A 23784-nucleotide genomic window follows, 5' to 3' on the forward strand; every position below is an offset into this window, starting at 1 on the left:
TTCCGCTAGCAGCGCAAAGTCCAGGGGACATCTATGGTGCGTTTTGTTAGGTTTTGGCTGTGAAGGTGTCTGCTCTGCACAGCTTGTAGAGCCTGAAGTGTGACGGTATTTCCTGGGTGGGTTAGCAGCCTTAGGCTTTTCAATCTGTGTTCTCGCAGGTATTCTCCTTAAGTTTCGGCTTATACCAGTGATGTTTCTTGTAAAGGCTTAGTGGGAGGTTGGTTTGTTTTGGGTTTATGTTGTTTAACTGCTTCTCTTCAGCAACTCTTGGACAAAGGCTTCTGGTCATTTATAGTTAAAACTAATTTTAGGAAGCCTTCTCCAGACCCGTGTGGATAAATGTCCTAGTATCAAGAATAAAATTTTAAACAGAAAAATGTTAATACATGCACACTGTCTTATGATTCCCAGGATCTGGAAAACCAATACTTTGGGTTGTTACTGAGATGTTGCTTTATAAGAATATTGCCATGCCAGGAAGCATATGAAGTATTTTGAAATTGTATCTAAACTGATTTGCATGCAAGATGTGAATTCGTGTTGCATTTATTCAGACATTGCTCCTGGGATTGTTAGTGCTGATTTTATATCTTCTTGCCACTTTAATACAAATACATTCTGCAGCTTGACTAATAGAGTACCAGTAATACTAGATTGTTCAGTGTATATAACTACAATTTCTTTAGCTCCCCCCTCTCCCCAGCATTAACTTACATTTTTAAATCACAGGGACTAAGCTAAATAGTTTGATACATATGCATAGAATATATGTTGGTCCATGTACAGTGCTTGGAAAGTAGTATGGCTGCTTCTAATATTAGTTCCCTTTTGCTTTTTTTCACACTTTGTTATTCTCTTGTTTGATTATTATTTTTTATTTAATTCTTTTTCCCCCAAGCTTGCATTAACTCAAGCTTAAGGCTTGTTTCATTTTCTGAGCACTTGCTTGCTGGTCTCACTCATCCCAAGAGCAATGCTGAAGAGTGCAACAAACACCTTATTGCTGTAATGTAGTAAAAATAATGAAAATCAAGCGTTATGCAGGCAGCACCTGAAACCGGGTGATAATGACTATGGTTGTTAAGCAAACTTGTCTGGCTTTAATCAGAGACCTGTTTGCGGAACACAGACTTGATGAGGAATAGCAATAGCAACGTGATAATGACAAAGCTTTGCTGGGTTGGTAGGACTTGGGAGCAGCATATATGAGATACCGTCTGTACAATCAACCTGTAATCTTTGGAGTTGAGATGGAAGATGAGTTAGAAGAGAGCAGAAGCAGAAATGCTTTACTGTAAAGCTGCACTGAAAGGTATTGGGAAGTTGAGTGGTTGCATTGGTGCTGAGTAGCTTTGTGGGCTCTTTGTTGGCTATTCTTTTGGCTTTCTGCTTGGTTTTGTAAAGGAAATGGAAAAATGATGTGAAAATTTTGGAGTGGTGTTTCTTTTTTCCTTTTGTAATTCCTTTGTGCTACTCTGCTCTCTTTGAGGGATTTGATTATAGCATTGATCTGCATCTTGAACAGTGGACTGATATATTTCAGCCATTCTTTGCAGTAGTTTGGCTGTAAAATACAGAAAGTTGCTGTTTACAAGCAAAAACTAATTGAAATAAATTGCCAGAATTCCTTTAAAGGAGGAAAAACATTTCTGCTGGCAAATTAAACAGTCTGACATCCAATTCAGCCATTACCTTATATGGTTCCTGGTAAGAATTGTGCAGTGTGAAGAAGTGAAACATTCTGAGACCAAAATCAGGCTTTTCTGGTGGTTTGATTGTGGCAGTGTCATAACCCACTTCCTTCTTTCAGTGAGTGTTCAGTGGTATGGGAAGCTCTTCAGCTGAAGTCCCAACCACCAGGGCTTCCTGTGGCTGTTCAGAGACTGATTAAAAGCCACACATGGGGGAAGAGCATTCTTTTTTCCTTCAAATAAATTTATTTGGGTTTTTTTCTCCTCCCGCCCCCAGCCCTGATATAGCCATATATGTGCTGTGGAGCGATTTCTTCTTGAGCCATATTGCCTTTTTGGCTTTGTACAGAACCTGTAGCAGGCAATCCTGTTACATATCTTTTCAGATTGTATGTTGGTTCTTACACAGTCAGCTTTTCTAGAGAAAAACTGTTAAATGATTTCTGGTAACGGATTAGCAACAGCTAAAATGGCTTGTTGAAAAGTTTTCAAGAATGTCATTGGTCTGCATGTGTATCATACCAAAATTATAGTTTGATAGAAAGGAAAGGTCCTTCTAAGTGTGATGTTGAAGTTCTTTATGTGCAAGTGTGATGGATCAATTTATACCTTCCTCCATTTATAATTATGTATAGTTGATATAGTCTTACTAGCAGCTGAGACTGAAAAACCAAGGCATTACAAACCTGGCTTTTGGTAACTAGGGCTTTCTTTCTACAAGTGGCTTCTGTGTAAAGGGAGGTCTTGCTAGTCACCATCCTTAGACAGGGTGTCTTCATTAACGTATCCCCCTCTGATTTTTTTTCATTGTTTGTTTTAAAGGTCTTGCAGAACTTTTCTTGGAAATCCCATGGGAGGGTTTGTATTGGCGGTGTTGTTTGTGACAAAGTCTTAAGTTTGCAGCCGTGGAATCAAATGGAAATTGCTGTGTTTTGGACATGCCACAGCCTATATTTTGGGTGGAGCAAGGGGCATTAATGCATAGCTTTTCCTGTAGAAGTTAATTTATTCTCACAATGTTGGTTCTGCACAGTGTGTGTTGAATGGGACATGGCTGAAAGCATCGATTCTGAAGCTTGCCAGGCTCTTTTAGAAGACCTGCTTGATTGAAGGCATAAGTGGGGCTGCAGTTTGGAGCTGTTGTTTTTTGTGAAACTCTCATTCATAATTGAGCTTATTTTAAAAAATACTTTTAATGAGAAAAGCGAGATGTGTAGCTGATTTTGAAACGTGTTCCAGAGCCTTTTTGTACCTACACACACACACACAGAGGTTGTTAGGCACATCTGTAATGTATAACACTACAAGACACTCAGATGAAGGAGATTATTTTTAAGCATTATTTACTGAAGGTATGAGACCTAAATAAAACCCATTGTCAGTCCTTTTACTTGTGCAATAGTGTAATATTTCAGTAGCGAGAACGGATCTCAGAATGAGTAAATTGCAATAAATTAACGTGGTTTTAAGTTTTGAAAAGATGAATGGCATTTCCTCCTACATATTAGCTTCTTATTCCACACACAAAACAAAGAAGTCACTAAGGATGAAAATAAGTTAGGTGGTGCACAGCAGTTGTCTCTGCTGGAGCTGTGCTGAGATGATGGTATGCCTCCTGCAGGTCATAAAGAGATTTTCTGGCTGTTGTGAGGAAAAATAAGCAGAATGGGGACCACCCTCACCTTTGTGTGAAGACTAAGATTTGAACAGTCAGCAGCTTCTTCCTGGGACATGAAGAACGCTTGGCTTTACTGTTCGCTTCAGTGACATGACGCTTAAATTATGCGAGACATGCATCATATGGGGGAAATAAACTTTGCTTTTGCTGTGTTTTAGATTACCGTGTTCATGGATTTGGTAAAAGATGAAATATTAGAATATACATTTGTCTTTTAGTATAGTGAATGGTAATTGGCACCCCCTCTGGTGGCACTGTTTGCTGCCTGAGCAGACATAGCAATATCAAGACAAATGAACATTGGCTGTAGCTCAGGCTTCTCAACTTCATCCCCTTCTCCAGAAGTCTAAAAGCACTCTCAGAGCTCTTTCTTATAAACTTTTTGCTACATCCATTCCTCTGTAATATTTTAATTCAGATAATAAGCACAATTTTCTAGGGCTGCCTTTTTAATAACCACAGTAGTGCTGTATTGGAGCTTCTGTCTTGGTAGCAGAGTGGGTTTTATCATTCCAGTTTTCTTTTCTGTGTGTTTATACAAGCCATACTGACAGTTTTCATGCCATTCACAGCTAAAGACAGAGGCAGCAGGACTTTTTAAAATGAAAGTTGCAGTTTGTTCTTTAGGGCTTCTGGTTCATGCATCTTACTCCTCTTAAAACATGCTGTTACAGCTTTAATATTGCTTGACTGCACCTGTGGAAAGCATATGCATGCTAAATTGTAATTGTAGGCTGTACTATCCAGGATTTTTTTTTGCTTTGAGGTTGCTGAAAGTTTTTTAGTGGAAAAAAGCCCATGTGCGAAGATTAATTTTTTGGTTTTCAAATTGTTTTTTTACTGTCTAGGGTTTTTTTAACTTAGTATGTGTTAGCATAATACCAAAATGCATGGAAAAGATGTCACCCATTTAGAGGTTTATTGTGCCTTACATGGCTGTGATTTGTTTTCTGGATTTTTCTTGTACTGTACCTGCTTCTTGTTGTGCTGCTTGTGGATATGCGAAGTTGAGAGCTGTGTTTCGGGCTGAGCTGTCACGATGAGGTCAGCGGTCACAGAGCAGGAGAGCTCTTGTGCCATAACATGGTTCAGAATGCACAGTTGAGAAAACTTCCCCACTTATCTCTCCCACCTTCCTACTGTCGTTCTTTGCAGTAGTTTCAGCACACTTGAGGCTATCTGTGCTTATACCTTCTTGTCACAGGAACACAAGAGGTTCCTTCAAGTGCCCTGGAAGTTTGGCATAGGGAGCACAACACTGAAGAATGTGTTAGCATTGACATTGCTCCTCCATAGGTGAGCATTTCCTATCACACCACAGGATTTTCTCCAGACCTATTCCAGCTGTTAATTAGCATACTGCATTGCAAGTAGTCTATTCCCCATTCTTTTTTTATCCTCTTCTTCCATGCCTGCATCACTCACAACAGCACAGTGTTTTATGGATATTTCTGGTCGTTCAAAGCTTTGCCATTGGAGAACAGACTCTGAGCCACCGTGAGTGTTATTACTGTGTTGGCAGTTTCTCAGAAAGCTTTCTGCTTCACATTAATTTTGCGGAAAATGCCCAGTTTAACAGTTCTTAAGGTTGATGTCTATTTTTTTCATGTTGAATATTGCTGGCTAAAACTTCCGGCTGTCTAAAACCATCAGTTAACTTTATTTTCATTGTTTGTGGGAAGAACAATAGATGTATAGTGTACAATGAATGGACATACTGTGTTCTAACAGAAATTTTCATCTGAAATTTTAAAAACAGTAATAATGCTTTCAGTCATCACTAGATGCATATTCATGTTCTTCTAAAGGTAGGCTACTGCATTTAGCTTAAGATACTGTTGATCTTGCAACTATAGATGTTTGGAACAGGAAAATTACAATTTTTTGACAATTTATAGTTTAGGAAGGTAAGCCTAAACCTAATCTTGCTTCTGTATATCAGCAGTGACACTCTAATGGGGGGGGGGAGGGGGGGTTGAGGGGTGTGTGTGTGTGTTTGGGTTTTTTTAGGAAATTAATCCAGCCACTTTTATTGTCCTGTACTAAGACTTGCAACAGAAAAAAACCCCACCTTTGTAAATTGAATCAAATAAGCAATCCACCTGTCTTACTAATTATATGTTGCCACTTGTTGTTATTTAAGACTTCAGTTAAAAAAATAAGTGTGCAAGTGTTTTCCTTCCCTCATTTCTTGGAAGGTAGAAGATATAGCCATGGTTTCTAGTTTTGAAAATAAAATACTGTATTTCTGGGTACGAAACAGTTAGAAATATTGATGAGATGATGGATGTTTTGAAAGATGATCATGAGTGTGTTTGGAGTCAAGGGCTGTGGCAGGGACTTTCTGGTCCTATAAAAATTGGTCTGTTTGCTTTCGTAACATAGCTTTTCTTTCTCTTCTTCAAAAATACTAATCATAAGAGCTCCTTTTCCCAAAGTGATGAAAATTCTTACCTTTTTCTTGCTAAGAGAGACAAAAATGAAAAAGTAGAAAAATAAAAGAGTTTGCCTTTAGTAAAAAGATAGGCAATGTCTTGGAAAGCAGATGAAAGATGATGATTAAGAGCTAGGACTAGATCTGTTTCTACAGTAAGATATAAGGAGGAGATAGGAGCCACATCCACGTAGGAAGGATGAGAATAATACACGGCCAGCAGGTTCCTTAGGGCTCTGTTTTCTACTACTGGGGCAACATGAAGGAAGGTGGTTGCCTCTTTCCATTGTATTTCAGTGTCCTAATGGACCAAGAATAACTTTGCTGCCAGCATGGATTTCCTTATTGGTTTTCTACTAGTTCTACTAGTTGTTTTTCTTCCTGATCCGATGGGAGGAGAATGGTTCGTAAGATCCACTGTAGGTTTGAAAACACAAAGCAAATTCTAGTGCCTTTCTACATGTGCCAGTAAAACATGATGGCCCGGTTGTTTGATCTGTAGTCTTTCTACTTGAATGTTTATCTTCAGCATTTCTTTGAAATATTGAGTCTTCTGTTATCTCTAGCTGCCCCTTATCCCTGCTACTCATTTGCTAGATGTTGCTTTTATTTGTATCTGCTGTGAATTTATGTAGGTGATAATCATCGTGTGTGTGGGTGAAATCATCACAAGTCCAAATCTGCCAACGTGTTGTTTCTGATGAACTCTGAACTTCGCTGGCCAGAGCACACGTACTTGCCCTGCAGGCATGAATCAGTGGGTGATCATTTAATCTGTGCAAATATTCTCCTTATGGTGAGCTGAGGAACCAGGGAGATTTTTTTTTTTAAAAGCGTGTAAGTCGTGACTAGAATCTTTTTGTCTTGAAAACAAGATGATGCTGATCTACTGTGTCCAAACGTGAAGTGATTAATAGCAGTGGTTAGTATTTGCACTTTTAGGAATGCTTACAGGGGTTCAGCCTAAGGGTAGCAGGAGGGAGGTGAGCGCTGTAAGCAGGCAGGATGCTTTCTTTGTCTTGTTTAATAATGCATACTTCCCTAATACAGATTTCCAGTACAGGGGTGTTGCATGCCTGTCCAAAGGGTCACTGTAGCTCAGATATTCAAGGTTTTGTTTTTCGAGACTTTTCTGATGGCTCCCCTTTCCATACGGTAATGGTGTCTGGATGGCATCACCAAAAAGCACTTCAGGCTTTGCTTTTTGATGGGGAAACTTCTGATGTTTTTAAAAGGAAACATGTTCCAGATCTTAGATGCAACTTGAGCTCAGTTTTGAATTATAAAGCCTATCCTGTATGCCTGGGAGGATGCTTCTGCTCAATTTATCTTGGATAGTTGCAAAGACTGAACAATCAGCTCCTGCATTTTCTGTGTGGAACTGGTGGCAAGTCACCAGCTTCATTTTCTGCTGGCGTGGTTGGGTAGCATAGGAGTTTCCCTAGGCAGGGCAGAGGCATTAGCAACTCTCCCTCAGTTTACAATCTTCTTTCTCTTAATAGTTTACCCGAAGGTAGCAACTTTATTATATTATAGGACTCTGATGTTTGTACTTGTTTATAGTGCAGGGGACTGATAGGCAGCTCTTGTTAGGTAGGTGGAGGGTGTCTGCGTGGTGTTTTGTTTGTTTGTTTTCCCAAGTGTTAATTTGCATTTGTGCATTGAGTCACTTTCCTCTGATAATTTGTCTAGGGAGTGGGGAAAAGCATACTTTATGAAACTGAAAAATAAATGAATATGACCAACCTCCAAACTCACACCTGTCAGGATACGTTAGTGGATACATACAGAGAACATGCTAAAAAATAAGAAAGAGTGCTCTCTGGATTAAATCTCGCAGTGTTATCCTGTTGTCCTCATACTGAGAATAGTAGCATGTAGGTTATCTGACTTTGCCCTTGACCAGAAAAGTCTGGACCTACTTGAAAGTCTATAAAGATTTAAATGTTTCCTCTGATTGGAAACAAGTTTTCAGTTTTTGCTTTCAGGGTTCTCTACTGTAGCTTGGATTTCTTTTCCCTCTTTTTTTTTTTTTCCCAATTATCTCCTTTCTGTGCATTTTTTTCTTTTTTTTTTTTTTTTTAAGAAGTACTGATTCATTAAATATTTCTGGAAGGTTCTTTGCATTTTAAGTAGAACAGAATCAGCATAAACATCACTAATTATAAAGCAAATTTAGCCCTTCAAGTGAAAAGTTGCAGGATTTGTTTTCCCAGCAGGATAAAGTGTAGCACAGGAAGGGAAAAGAATGATTTAAAGAGCTACAAGCTATTAACCTTCTTTTTAGTCAAAGAATTTAAGTTTTCTCAGAAGTTTTCCACTGATGTTATTTATGAAAGAAAAGAGATGGTTATATGCTTTCATACAAATTAAAAACCTTTGGGGATTTGTTGCATTGTGGATTTTGAAATGTGAGCCACTTTCTAATGGATCAAAACTAATATTCACACTTGTTTCTGACAAATCTTCTCTAATGTATTCAAAATGTCAATTTTTGGAAGATACTACCCAAGCAGAGAAGATATAGTATTTCCCTTGAGGAACTTGTGGTTTACAGCACAATTAGAAAAGACCAAACTGTTGAGTTGAGCTCCAATCATCTATTTGCTTTTACATACTTCAGTTTACACAGTTGAACTTCCTATTTTTTTTCACTGATGTATTCTTAACATTAAAATCCTGCAGCAACGTAAGAACAGATGGATGTGGAAAAATTGTAGTTGAATGTAACCTAGTTGTTTGTAATGAAAATATCTTGAATATTCTTGATTTATCTAGTGGAAATATAGAATAAAAATATTTCTGTAACAACAGGAGATGATGCAGTACTATGTGAGAATAAATTAAAAAATGGTGAAAACATCTTGTAGAAAGAGTTGCAGTATCAAAGATTGCTATAAATCATGATGGGGTAGATTTTAATCCTGTGCTTCTAAACCATGATCCATCTCAACCTGTGTTTATATAGTCATTTGCTAAGCACTTTTTCATATTACAGACTATTTGAATTTGGTCTTCATTGTAATGTCTTTCAAACATTTGGTGGTTATGGGTACAGTAGCATGCTAATTCATCTCAGTTGGGATCTTTTGGTTTTTTTGAGGGGGAAGCCTTTTCTTGCTATATAGGAATTGCTCGGTTTTAATTATGATTTAGTCAGTGCTTAACTGCATGTCTGTTTCATACTGAAAGCAGTGTATATGTGAGGAAAACAATGGATGCAATGGATGTGTCTCCCCCCCTGCTTTTTTTTTTTTTTAAAACCCACTGCTGTTCTCCTCATGCTGTTTCTGTCCCCCGCACACCCTCTTGACCTCGTTGCTGCTCTTATGGCTACTGCTGATATGAGAAACAAAATGAAACATTTGATCCTGATGGTAGCTGCTCTCAGTGACACCATCTCCTTTAGGAGCATCCCCAGTATCTTCATAGCCTGTTCAAGGAGAGAGATGTAAAGAAGGCTAGTTCACTGGAGGCTTAAAGTGGAGAAGAAGTGTCAAAGCCTGCTGTCAAGCCTACACAACAAAGCCTGTTTCAAGGCTACCTATGGAGGCACAATTTTTACTGCCTGTTCCGTTGCTGATATGGGAACAGCAAAATGTGGATGTTTATATGGTTAATTGAAGAGGTTGCAAAGTGTTATGCAGTCTGTCTGCTACTCCAGATCACCTGGCATGCTTACTTAAGGCATGTCTGTGCTGGCACCAGGAGCTGAACCTGAATGCTAAAGCTGTCCTCACTCAACCATCATGCCTGAGAAGTAGTGCTGATGGGGAGGCAGCATCCTCATCTGCTCCTCTGTTCTGAGAGATGTCGGTGAGAGAAGGTTGAGGGGAAACCACAACTCCGTGACAGGCAGGTGACTTTCCACGCAGGACAGGTCTTGACTTGTTTATTGGCTCAGTCACCCCTCTAGGGTGGGGGAGGCCACTCTTTCTCCCCTCAAGGGCTCTGACTTGTGCTGTCCAATATACCACATTCTACTTCTTCAGTGCTGTAGTCTTGTTTTCTTTTGTGTTCTCTCTTGTCACTGTCTTAGTGGACGTGAGCATTGTATTTGCATTTGGAGTAGCATGCTGGACATTGAGTGCATTTGCTGAATTTTTAGCCTGTGTCTCTTCTGCAGACTCCAGGGAGGTCTGCTGCACTACATTAAGCTCAGTGTGCCCTGTCATGTAACGCTAATGCTGCTTCCTGGTAAGAGTGTGATTTCAGTCTTTTGGAGATACATAATCAGTGCATTAAACTTTAAAACTTTTTCCAGAATTGATGGAGCCGATGGCATTTGACTGCCTGTATTGCAGGTGGTTTTTTCCTCCTCATAATTGATCTCATGGTGAATATTTGGCTTATAAAAATCCTCCCATTACAAAGATCTGCCTGGTTGTCACTAGTACCTCAAGTTCCCAGTTATTCTTTGTATGCTCACTGCAGTTGCTTGCTTGGTAACCCAGACCTCTTGGCTTAAAAGCCCATAGCTAAGCCCTTTTAAAGTCATTGGCCACTCTGCAACTTGCTAGAGTTGCAGCAACTGCAGTTGCTTTCTCCCCAGATAATAATCTCAAAAAGGCTAAAAGGCCCACCTAGCATGTTGATGCTCTTGCTATATAGGAAAAAGTCCTCTCTAGACTCTAAAATTGATTTAGTCTTCAAACAGGGTCTGTCATCATGGAATTACGTAAAAGATGAAGCTGGAAGAAGAAGCCCTTAGAAATATCTATGTCTAAGCAAGCAAACTCCTTCAGCACTGCAAAGCACCGTGTGGCCATGCAGGGCTGCCTCACTGCTCTGTCAAGCCACAGCAGAGGCTGAGGATGCTGCTTCCTTCTTGCCGTGCCATGACCGTGAGAGAAGGAAAAGTAGCAGCACTCATGTCCTGCAGAGAAGAGGCAAAAAGGGGGAGAGGAATGTGTGCCATAATTGCTTCCAGATGAGTTCCTCTTTTTTCCAGCATTCTTTGCTCTTAGTTCTCAGGTAGCGTGATCATTTGTACGCATGAGCGCCCTGGTACACAGAAGGTGGCTTTTTGTTGTGTGTAGTTACACGTGTTACTTCTGCCATTAGGAAGCTTAAGCAATGTTTTCCTGTGTTATTCCCTGCGTGTGTCAGGGAGAGGTCTGCTCACACGCACTCTGGCGGTGCCTGTGCCAGTGAAGGAAGATATCAACCTGTTGCTGCCATCATCACAGCTGAAGGTTACTGCCGGTGAGGGATGAAAAGTTCCTGTGGGTGGTGCAGCTGTAACCAGAAGAGGCATGAAGTTTACCCCTGGGGATTTCTGCAACAAATTATTTTTGTAAATGGTTCATAGTTAGTAGACTTCTGTAATAATCACTCAGTACAGCAGAGCACTTAAGGACATACTTAATTGCGTTGTTTAAATGAGGGCGTAGGCGCGGTGTCTTTTTTATATCTGTGTGTTTGTCTTCTGAAAAAAGTACAATCTATGGTTCAAATATATTCTTAATTGATATCGTTGCCTTCTCCACTGCCTCTTCTGAAGTCATATCAGTGCTTGGCACTTTCAAAAGCTGTCTGGTTAAGCTATTAACCTTTGTGAAAACTTGTATGTTTCTGGAAAGATTCTGTATAGACACACACAGAGTATTTACTCCAATTTGTCCAGTTTTAGAGAAGGGTCTCAGTCACTTTACCATGGATTCAACATTTCTTTTGTCTGCAACAGTTGCTGTGTGCTAGTAGCGTTCACCCAGTTCTGATGACCTTCCTGTGATTGTAAATGTCCTGAAGGGGACTTAGGCTTGAAGTCTGTGGGTAACAGGGACTTATATCTCTCTTACTGAGCAGAGCCTTGGATTCTGTGCATACAGAAAAAAAAATATATATATGTATTTAATAAGGAATTACTGCTGGCAGAAAGATTTCTTGGTCTACAACACTAGGAGGGGGGAAAAAAGCTTTATGTTTTATTATTCCTTACTTCTGCTTTCTTAAATGAAGCAGAGTGTGGGGTTAAAAAATAAACCTGCCAAGGAGACAAGAAATCTTAGATTAAATGATTTAGCTTACTTGTAGCTTTTCTATTACCATTTCAAGTAACAATCACTAAAAACAGAAGAAGCTTGGATACAAGCCCTCTTCTGTATGAAAGTGCATGCAGTTTTTTCCATTGTAACAACACAACAAAGTCGAATTTAAAGTCCTTCTCTGACATACCTTAATGAAACCATCTTGGGATGTTTGTTTTGGTTGTTTTCCTGAAGGGGGGATACTTAGAGGCCAAATATTGAAGCATGCTACGAAGAGCAATATAAGGAAAATTCATTTTTTAGGGCTTAGTTGGTGAGTATGCATTTCCTTTCAAGGTTGAAAGGAGGTTACTTGAGCATTATGCCAGCTTTCATACCAAGTAACATGAATCACTTTTTCTAGAGGTGCATGGTTTGAAAAAGTCAAATCTCATAATGCCACTTGAATTTCAAAGGAGGTGTGTTGAGTATTGACTCCCACACAGTCCAAGTTTGGATGATTGTAATGATACATCTCTTGCAATCCTTATGAGCAGTAGATGTGAGCTAGTTTGCAAGTTGGAGGAAAATGAAGAATTCAGGCTAGAAACAACAGGCTCATAAGTCTTCCTAATTAGTTATTATTTATAGCACTTAATGTGGAGAACATCATATGAGGAGATACTGTGTAAATGTAACTTCTTCAATCAGTTGCTGGTTCAGTTTGTGAATAGTAACAGGGTCTGCTTTTTGAGAAGGGTGTTCCTACTACTTTGTTCTATTTCTGTTAGAAGTTTGGTCCTTGTCAGTATGCTATGGCTGTAGAAATCGGAAGGATATTCAGAGAAGATAGCTTTACGAGATTAAATTGTACACAGGCAAGTTTAGATAAGGTAGATATTATGGGTATAGGGAAAAAAGCCTTTGGACTTTGATATGTTACTCTTCTGCTTGGAATCACAAAGGACTGGCCTAAAAGTGGCCTTTTTTTTTTTTTTTTTTTTCCTTCTTTTCTTTTTTTTTCTCTCTTCTCCTCCCCCCCCCCCCCCCCCCCCCCCCCCGAGCTGTAAATAGCACAACCCCTTGGTGTGAATGTGGTTGTGGTTGTGTTCAGGTGCTTTCTTCTTTGTGTGCCTAATTCTTCTGCTGTACAGGACTAAGCTAGAACTATGTTAAACCCGTTTATCATTGTTTAAAAGTCTCTGCAGAGTAGGAAAGCTATGTGGCTTTAACTGTACCATTATCATTGAGGCAGATCTGTTCTTATATTTAGACTATGTTTATGGATGGGTGTAGGTAGATGTGTGTTCTTGATGACTTGTCCTTAAAAACACAGTTTGAACCATAATGCTTGTTTGTTATGGGTGAAGTTTGAATTGCTAGAAAAAAGCTCAGATTAGGCACGTGATGGATGCTCTTGTCACCCGCAGTTCCAGGCATGCCCCCAGCTGCTTCTGCAGTGGAAATCCCTGGTTGCAAGGTACAGTGAATTAGTGAAAGAACTGGATGCTTTAAGAGGCTAATCTTGAGGAATTAATGCTTGCTTTCCTTGTTACCTGGTAGATTTCTAGTCTTCTGAATGTCGGTGTCTGCAGTTTTAAATGCCCGTAGGTGCTTTTTCCTTTGTTCTTCCATGTAGGTTTTTTTATGGCATGGCCTCTTTACAAACATAATTAGGTGGCTACTTCGATTTAATTCCAAAAATTTAAATTAAATGTTAAATATAGCATTTAGTTGTAGAGTTAATGCTATTTTTTAAATTTTGTTTTGCCATTCGTATTACCTGACTGTACAATTATTTGAGGAAATAATATGCTACAAAGTTCTGTGTGTATCTGTTCAGACTAAATGAAGTTTGGATTTCTTAATTGTCACCATTGCAAATTTAGTAAGGCAACTGTTGCTGATTGAGAATGCATTTGCAGGGATCTAGCATTTACCACCTTCATCCCACAACAGTTTCTTGGGTTTTGACTGCATAGCGTGTGGGTATTTTCTGAACATCATTTCCTTTCACTTATATCTTCTAGGGTCAGTTGCAAATGGCAGACGGTGTCATCCTCCAGAAATCTTAGTCAGATTACTTGCAAAGCTCCTGGAATATAGCTTGATGTAAAGAATTGCCTCCAGATATCGAAATAACTTTGCAAAATGAGGTTTCCCTGGAATGAGTGCTGCATAACAAAATGGACAACCAACGAGCCCTTCTTCAACCTTTAAGAACTGGTTAGTGTGCTAGGATAAATAGATGTGAATACATTATTATCTGGACTTAGAAGAAGCTAGGAAGGAGATTTGAAGGCATTCAGGAATACTATTTCTGTCAAACCTTAATGAGAGGAAAGGATATTCTAAGAGGTGTCTGTTCCCAGCCCAAATAATGACATGTGACTTGGTGTATTGTGAGTCTATCCCTTTTTCCTCCAGAATAAAATTGGATCTGTAATATTTCCTTACTTTTAAGAATTGTCAGTCAGCTCTCAACTTGGTGATGTTCTTAAAAATGTTGTACCCCAGCATTAAAGGAGGTTGCGGTGGACTTTTCTGAGTGACTTGTCATATTTCCCAATTCACCTGTTTTTTTTTTTTCTGCAGTTCTAGTGAGCAATACTATCTTTCAGTCATGGCCTAGGAGGAGTCCAGATTACGTCTCTGCTTCTTCAGTGTTGATGTCTGAAGCTGCCCAGTTAGCTCTTCACAAACCATGCATTTACAGCCCAGAAGAGCTTTAGTAGTCAGCACCAGATTCAGCAGGTTTGAAGTGTGAGTTCCTGTGGATAGAGACCATTCATAGCAAGAATACCTGGACTTTTCCTTAACTTCTTATTTGCCAGAATGTCTAACTTCTTATCTGCCCTATACTTGTCAATAAAACTCAGAAAATGGATCAGAAAGACTGAGTAGTGGCCTTGAAAATGATATTTCCTAAATGTCTGACAGAAGAAAACCAATCATTATCTAGATGCAAGGCAGGTGAGAAACTTTTTAGAAGTAGACAGGTCTGATTTACCACAATCTCTTCGGACAGGGTTTAGGAATATGCATCTGGGACCAGATGAGACCAGACTGGGTGTAAGGGTAGGCAGAACTGGGATGCGCTTTGAGCGCTGATACAGAGAACACAAAAAGTGAAGTTTGCAGGTGCTCTCTGGGTGAGGTAGATGAGTGGTGCTGATGCTCTCTCACTGCCATTTGTGTCCAGGAAGAGGAATCTGTAGCTGCTCCCTGTTGGACATGGCACCTTATTGATGGCTGTAGGGACAAAAAGCACTCAGCTCAAGGTTCTGTTGGTCTGTGAGGGCCTGCTGCTTTCTGGTGACTGCCATCACTGCACTGCTCAGCTGAAGAAGCCTTGGTCCCTTCAGCAATACCTGGAATATCCAGCAAATGATCAGAATGCCATTTTGCTGGACACTGTGCAGATGGAGTACTGAAGGAGCATGTGCTTGCCAAGTGGATTTAGGCCCTATGTTATCCGATTTCCTTTCCTAGAGGGATAGGGATTGGTGAATGTCCTCTATTGCATCTTAGTCATCTGGGCAACTTAATGAAAATTTACATCTCTCTACCTTAAAAATGGAATTAATTATATCGTCTTATGTATAGTTTCATGAGTAATCTAGATTAAGAAGATAACTTTAAGAGAAACAGAGTTTGAGATAGCAGGAAGCTTGTTAAAAAAGTAAAATGCTATTATGTTTTCTACACACCCCCCCCCCCCCCCCCCCCGCCTTTGGTTTATCATACATAATCCAGCAAACAAATGTAATGTTCCTGATGGCTAGAAGTGAGAACAAATTAATGGGTACACTGCCTTTTTACCAGTGCAATAGAGATGGGTTTTCCCAGAATAGGTTAACTGGTGTTGTTAAAGCAGCTATATTAAAAGTAATTCATAAAAAGGATTTCTGTATTTGTTTAATAAGGTAGTCAGCTGTAATACCACATGACATTTTTAGAACAGAAGACGGCACTGCTGCAGTGGTAATAATGCAAGGACCACCTGTATAATCCACACGAGCTGAAATATGTGACAGTTTGTTTCACCTATCTGCACTGCAGTTTTACTAAGACTTGACTTTAAATGCAGCTTTTTCCTATCTGTACTAAGAGCTGAGGTTAAAGAATCTTGAGCCAGTTATTCTTTTCTCTGCCTTCTGAGTGTTAGCCTGCAAAAATACACATTTCTCTTGTAAGAAAGTTAGCAGTGAAGACAGTGTGTGCAACTCTACAATCCAAAAGTTGTTCTTTTGCCAGATTCTGAGCAATGTAACTTTGCATGCCGGTATTTTCACGGTAGCTAGGTATGTTGCTGTTAGCCTTAAAATAACTTGAAAAATCATCGCCCATCTCACTGCACTACCTAATGGAAATTCAGGGCTGTAAGAGGAGGGCATGGTCATTTTCTGTTGCAGTTCTCCTCAGCTGAAATGGAGTGTTGGAGACAAATGACTTGTCAAGTCAAAATGCACTCATAAAGTGGAGTTAAAAGCCATCCCAGTCAAAAAGCAAGATGACAAAGGTTAAAGCAGTTGTTTCTCGTTCAGATCCTGAATTGCTGCAGGACTTTTTGAATAAGTAATAGCAGCAGCAATTATGATTGCATCTTTGCTCCTGCTGCTCCAGCAGATATATTTAATCACTTCTGATGTGGTTTCACAGAGTGCAAGAGATTAAATTAGTAATTTTATAAATTGTGAAGAAAGAAATGAAAGATGGAAAGGTAGCAAGGGGCATTATTTCTAGCTGACCTGATATACTTGGGTGTGTCTTTTTCCATTTTTTTTAAGCAGTCATAAGTTTGTGTACCTCTTTGCTTCCAATTACTAGTTGGTAATAGCTGCTATCCTGCTAATAAAACTTCAAGGTAATTTGGCTCTTAAAAATGGCTTCTGTCCCATCTCTTTAAGGCATTATTAGAGCATCATGTCCATGACAAAACAGCTTGAATGCTGTCAGCTGAAGCACTATCATCATGTGTTTTGTGAATCAAACTATGCAAATTCAGATCTGTAAAGATTTTTTTAATCTTTTCTGTGCTGCTTTGTGTGAAAAGAGGATGTTAATAATTAGCATTATTAACAAATAATGCTAATAAAGTATGTGGACAGCAGCAAGTGTATCCTAATGGTAAAGTGATAATGTAGAAAAATGAACTACCTAATTTTCTTGTCTCTTGCCCTTTCCTCTTACCTTTCTCAGTGCCCTTCTGCTTTTTTTATTGAAGGAACCAACATCTGCTTCCTTTCATAATTCACATTGTAGTAAGATGCACAACAATAGTTTAGTGACTTAGATTTCTCTTAAAGATAGGTTGTAAATTCTTTTCAGTATAACTCACTGCATTGCCTCCTGGCTAAAGAAAAAAGTATCTATAGCAATGAGTAGGTATAGATGTTGCTGGAGAGGGTATTCTTAGGAATGCATATTTAGAAATATCAGTCTGTGGGTTTATTCTACTATGAAGTGTTTTGAACAGATGTTGCTTAGAAAATAGGAATTTTACAGATACTTCTCTCTAGTGATGTTTTTAACAGCTGAAGATCAAATGCTCTACTTGATTGTATGACTGACAACTAGGAATTTAAGCATCTGAACTCCAGGCTTCTTTACTGATGTCTCTGGCCTCCAGCAGGTTACTTAACTTCTCTGAATCTAAACCTACACAGAAATTGTCATATTAAATTAGAATGAACCTGACTTCTTATTCTGTCACCAGTGCTGGTTTTTACTAAATGTTTCGGAGAAAGGTGCCAATGTCCTTGTTCATGCGTTAAGGACTCTTCTGTCCTTAACAAGAGTTTGTTCTTAATTGCTTGAAATTGAAAGATGGCTTAAGCACTAAAATATCTATCTTTTCCAAAACCGCACTTATAATATTAATATCTTAATATTTCATAAATAAGTTGTTATAAAATGTCTTCCCCACAGTGAAAGAAAAATAAACTTTGTAACCCGCACTGTCTCTGTGAAACTGTTATAGACCAAGACATTTGGGAAATAAAACTTAAAAATTTTTAGCTGCTTGATTATTTAAAAAGCCGTTTAATGTTTATTTAGTTTTCATGCTGTCCTAAAAATAAGAGGATTTTACGCTGCAGGGCACACTATTAAGGAACTGTAGGTGTGCAGAATAAGTAGTAAAGCCGTGTTTAAAAGCAGGTGGAGAAAGAGACGGCAAACTTTTTCTGATATGACCCATACTACTGTTTTACTGCTAAGTTTGTACCTTTGTTCTTGGAGTTACTTATATCCTTAAAGATAAATGACTGTGAAACATCTGAAATAAATGACATGGATGGAAGCAAATACCCAATTGAAGGTTTTGCGTGAGGTCAGAATTTAGCATCTGAACATCACACAGCTTCCAAGAATAACTGTGTCTTATGGTTTCTGACAAACCTGGCTGCACAGGCTGCCAGGAAAAGAAGAGCCTCAGAGATAGAGCATGGCAGATCCGTGGGATCTTGAGCTACTTGGGCAGTTTTGTTTGTTGTAAAGGCAATGGGAACGTTGTAATCTGGGTCATTCCCAGTTTTAATCAAAATTTTTCACTCCCCCACAGCAAGTAGGAGTCCTGCCAAAAAGGCAGTTTGGTTTGGTTCACAGAGATGTGGATAAACAAATGTTTGTCATCCGGTGCGTTGAACCTCCATCAGAAAAATCATTTGCTGACAAGAAGTTGAATCAGCTGGCAGTCACTGTGCTGAGAAGGGAGGTGGGAGGAAGAACAGAGTTTAAGTAACGACGGAAATTCGCAGCAGGGGAGCATAGAGAGTTGTTTAATATCATCCTTAAAAGCAGAAGCGTAGCAAAAGAAATTTGGGCAGGAGAAACGTTTCTTCTAGGCTCAGTCCTACAATGAGCTAAGTGTTCTTAGTTAGGAAACAAGCTTAATTTAGGAGTCAGCCATACCGCAGATCTTAATGCAATCCTTAAAGATGAGTGATGTGCCAAAAGCTGTGCAGCTAAGACCAGAGCACTCCCCATCTAGTGGGATGAATCACCTAATGCTCCTTGAATTAAACCCTGGTTCTTCACACACTGAAACAGGTTTAGTGTACCTTCCTCTTTGGCCCTGTGCTGAAGGTGTGTATCTGAGGGAGTAATTATTCTTATTCCTACACAGTCACTTAGTTAATACAGCAAATTTTGCAAGATGAAATAGCCTTCAGTTGAATTATAGATATAATTTTGTAACTATTTGAGAGAAAAATATACATTGTGGAAAAAAAATATTAATTGAAAGCATATGTGCAATGAATTCTGGAAAGCTGAGTCCCTGTATCTTATTTTGCCACTACAGTCCCCTTGGATACACTACGCTTTAGAGTGATGAGCAGAGCCTATGTACGTACCTGTATTTGTATGGAGGAGGAGGAGAATGTTCTACGCAGTCATGGCAACCCTGACATTCAGGTTACGTCCACATAATGAAATTTGAACATAGTGTGTTTTTCTCCAAAGTCGTTTTAGCATTTAGTCCTAGAAGATATTTTACTTGATCCTTTGTGCTGCTTTCTTACAGAAGGTACTAAGTGCAAGCAAGGAGGCTTTGCTTTGAAATTAGCTGGCTTGTCTTTTTAAGTCTCTCCTTGAAGTCTAGGTGATGCCCAGTGTTATGTGGTGTTTCACAATTCAAATATTAGAAATACAGAAGAGAAAAATATTCTGTTTTAATTTTGTGCTAGTAATTTAATTCTACAAGTCTAGATTTGGCATTGCTGATGAGGAAATTGCTTGGTTAGACAGTTGGTGTCGTTAGGACATGTAATTATTTTTTTTTCCCTCCACCATCATTATCTGTCTTAACAAAGGAAATATATATCACTGTTTCTGTGTGGATGTTGTGTGAAAGATGGAGGTAAATTAGAATCTAGTTCCTCTGCTGTCCCTGGAAGCGGCTTCCACAGTTAAGCAACTAGTTCCTTTCTTGAATTTGCGAGTTTTTAAGTGGCCTTCCTGTTATCTGACTAATGAAGACAGTAATAACTTAAGGATATTTGACATGCTCTAATTGTTAAAAATAGAAGGAAATGGGATTCTTAAGATTCTCTAGTATATACCATTGCAGTTTCTAAATCCCTCTGCTCTGCCAAAGCTGTTTAATATAGCCAGGAACCGATCCAAAGCTTAAATCTGGATGAGCAAAAAAGAAATGCCCCAAAAGCAAGTCTGCTATGCAAAGACAGGATGCTTATGCTCTTCTTCATCTCTGTATGGATGTGTATCTGTAAAAGGCAGGTCACTTTTTTTTTTAATGAAGTATGGGTAGTATACTGTTTTTCTCAGAATCCTGTAATTTCAAGTTGTAATTTTGAACTTCAAGAATATGACAGCAATTGTTGTGAGTCAGTGAATCAAGATCAAATGTAGGAAGTTTTTGTACTGGGGAACTTTGGCATGCGAGGTGATTACTAGAGGAAAAGTATGAAAATATTTGGAAAAGTATGGTGAAAGGCATGTGAACCCCTAGGTGTGAAGCACTTGCAACATGAACCTGAAAAGTAGTCATGGCTTCTTGTTGGGTTTTGTGTTCTGATCTTATTTTTTGTGCAGTTTGACAAGATGGACAGTCAGAAAGTTTCAAGAATTTGAAATAAGTGGAAAATGGCTCAGCAAAGGGGAGAGGGAGGGGGGTGGTTTTGCAACAAATTTCTTAAAATACCATGGTTGTGTAGCTTGTGAATAAACAGGATGTTCTAGTGCCTTTGGTCATAGAAACCAGCTTGTGCCTTTTTCCTTGCCTTTTTGCCTGTAACTGAATTTGTGTTGGGGTGGTTTTGAGCATTTTTGTTTATGTGAGGAGGCATCCTATAGAGTAGGGAAACTCTTGTCTTGGAGCATTTTCAGGTACTACTGAGGTACTGCTAGTTTGATCAAGCGGAATACATCAAGTACGATGCTATTCTAGCCTGAATTGGATACGTGGATGTGTATCAGTTCAGTACCTAAAGATGAATTCTAATACTGTGAAAGCTATGTAGAGTTCTCTGGTTATTGCTTCTGATGCTTACTAATACTGCTTCTGATGACAGAGGTGGTACATGTGTAGTTTAAAACCAAACCAAAACTAAACACACCCACAGCCAGCCTTGGAAGCCAAACAAATGCTACTAGATTTTTTTTTTCCCCCCCTGTTAGAAGTGAGGAATTATGAATGGGTCAGATGATTCTTCCTCTCTTCACAATTGTACGTTTTCTTCTGATAACTTGCCATGCATACTGCATCTTGCATTTACAAATCTGACCTAATCTCTCTGTTGATGAAGTCAGCTGCATGAAACTTTTAAATCTATTCCAGAGAGCAGAATTTAGCTTGTTTTAAGTCCTGGCTCTGGCTTTTAACGCAGGAAAAGAAGACAGAGGATCAATGCTTCTTGATGATAAATAAAAGCAAGATCAGCTAAGATGATGAGGTTTTGAGTCTTTTCTTTCTCCGCTCTTAAAAAGAAGCAAAAGCAGCTAATGATCAGTAGAAGTTTGCTTAGGTATGGGACTCCTATGTAATCTTTTAGAGGAACTGGGAAATTTTGCCTTAAATTGCCGAGTATAATGAAGTGTCACTTCTTGGCACACGGTTTTATTGTGCTTGAGTCCCACGCAGTTTTGATACCATCTCGGTACATGTTGTCTGTCATAAAGATGTTCTACTTTAGGATATTGATCTGCTCTTTTCAACTTCCCTTATGATTCTAATCCTTCTAGTCCAGACTACAAGAAATACTGCAAGTCGTATGAGTTTAGAATACGCAAAGAGATTGATTTTAATTAATGCAGAAATTATTTTGCTTTTAATAAGCTTTAATGAAACAGGAACATAGCTTAAATTGTTCTGTGGAAATGTTTGAAATGGAAGCAAAAATGCACAGCAGATTTTTTTTTTCATCAAGCCAGTGTGTCAGTGACATGCTTGTCATATGTTTTGTTTAAAAATCAGAACAAAACAAAAAACTTACATTCCATACAATCAACTAGAATTATTTGTAACCAATGCATTTTGAATCATTTTTTCACAGGGATTTGTCAGGTTAAACAGTCTACTTCAAGATTAATTTCCTTTTCTGGTACTTACTTTTGCAATGTCTCCTAATAAAACTGGAGGATTTGCTTAGAGGGAGTTTTCCTTGCATTCCACTACTTGTTTAAGTTTGCTTTTGCCTAGACATCACTCCTTTATCAAATGTAGGAGCCTCATTCTTTGTCAAGATAAATAAACACATCCCATTAAAGTTGGGGTCTATGTCACTTTTAGTAGCTTAAGATCAGGCCTTAAGTGTGTGTGCTTTTTTTGATTCACTTTGCCTGTTACTGCTTGTGTTGTTAGTAAACTTATCACATCTTGTCTTTCCTTCATCTAACACTGTGGTAGTTACAGATGTCATGTCTTTTTCTAATAAGAAGGAGAGGAGATGAACAAAACCTAGGATTTCTTTCTTATTTTCCAGCCTGTCCTTTCTTTAATCTATTTCAAAGGTAGGTCCATGTGTTTAATCTCGTGCTGCTTCTCAGCTTTTATTTCTTAATTTCAAAGAGACTGGAAGAAACAAATATTGAAACATAAGGAGGACTATAGGAAAGGCAGTTCCTGAAAGTATCAAAACTGTCTTTGAGCTTGGCTGTTGTGAAGACAGGTCTCACATCCTGGCTAGTGCTGAAAATGGACCAGATTTCAAATTGATTTTGCACATAATCACTCCCTGTCTCTACTGCGGCACTTTTATCCTGTTTGTGAGGGATGGTGGAGCTGTTTAGTTTGTAAGGTTTTGAAGTAGGACCTGTTTTTCTAGTTCTTCTGGTAAGTAAAATCTAGCATACTTCTAAAATAACTAAATTAAAAGGTGCCTCTGTCTATTCATCTATAAATACATGAAAAAACTTGCTATCATCAGTAACAGCAGATAGCTTTGTAGGTCCTTGCTCTTAAGGTCAGATACTGAAATTTGCAAATGGATGGAAGCAAAATTTATTTACCAGTGAAATGAAATTTCTAAGTCTTAAGGAAGTTTGAGGATAAGAATACAAATCAAGTTACAGAATGAAATAGGAGCTGGTACATGTAAAAAGATAAGAAAACAAAACAGATTCTGACTGTTGTCACAGGTGTTGCTCATAATTTTCACAACGTAGAGATGAAACTCTGTATTTTCTGTGTATCTGAAATAACTACTGTATTAGTTCAGGATTTTGCTGAACTCTTTTTTACCATTTCATCCAAAATGATTTCCTACTCAGTGCACAGTGCAATGTTCATTTACAAATTATACTTTTCCTGTTAGATTTTTATGCGTTAGTGACATGTTCTCTAATTTAATTTGTTTGGCATCTACAGTATCAAGAAGATGAATGGTTAGCTTGGTTTGGGGAAAAGAAAAGAAAAAAGTAACACTGTCTTTATTTTTCTAATTTTAGGGTCTACTTACAGTGTGCTGTCCATAATGCCCTCAGATTCTGAAAGCAGCAGTTCTCTGAGTAGCATTGGTGAGTAAAGTATTAATCTAATAACTTGAAGAGCGTGCCTTTTGGGAGCTGGGAGAACAAGTTTTTAAGGTTGCCTTTGAGAAGGGTGGAGGGATTCCAGTCATAAAATCAAAGAAGTTGAACATGTAACTATGCATCTTCACCAGGAAAAAGTATACTCATTTTGTGTAATGCAAGTTAAGCCTTTTCATGGCTGCATGCAGTTGTTGCCCATAAAATTTGTTACATTTGGATACATTAAATGATATAAGCATGCTTTGTGTTACTTAGTAAAATGATGTAAAAGTGGCAACGTTAGGCTTACACAAGTCTGTGCATATAAAATACACATATACGCGTGCATATATGTGTATGTATATATTTATGTAGATGTGAAAATTGTAGTCAGAGTCAAAAACACCATAGAAATTACAAATATTGTTAGCCAAGGTCATAGCCTTTTAAACTTTCGGAAGTGGCTGCAAGCTTTAACCCTTTTTTCCCCTGCATGCAACGAATTGCTTCATTATCTCTGTTTTTAAAGTCACTGGG

At 38.6% G+C, this 23784-nt stretch overlaps 1 protein-coding gene across 4 annotated transcripts in view; it reads left to right on the forward strand.

Moving 5' to 3' along the window:
- DLG5 (discs large MAGUK scaffold protein 5) overlaps window positions 1–23784 on the forward strand; it is a 113156-nt gene that overhangs the window by 18393 nt on the left and 70979 nt on the right. For all 4 annotated transcript variants that reach the window (XM_049810021.1, XM_049810023.1, XM_049810022.1 and 1 more), the window contains exon 2: window positions 23185–23253. In XM_049810021.1, coding sequence (XP_049665978.1) covers window positions 23185–23253 — 69 coding nt within the window. The remainder of the gene's footprint in view (window positions 1–23184; window positions 23254–23784) is intronic.

The sequence above is a fragment of the Accipiter gentilis genome, chromosome 9 (genome assembly GCF_929443795.1).
Source record: "Accipiter gentilis chromosome 9, bAccGen1.1, whole genome shotgun sequence".
Lineage (NCBI taxonomy): Eukaryota > Metazoa > Chordata > Aves > Accipitriformes > Accipitridae > Astur > Astur gentilis.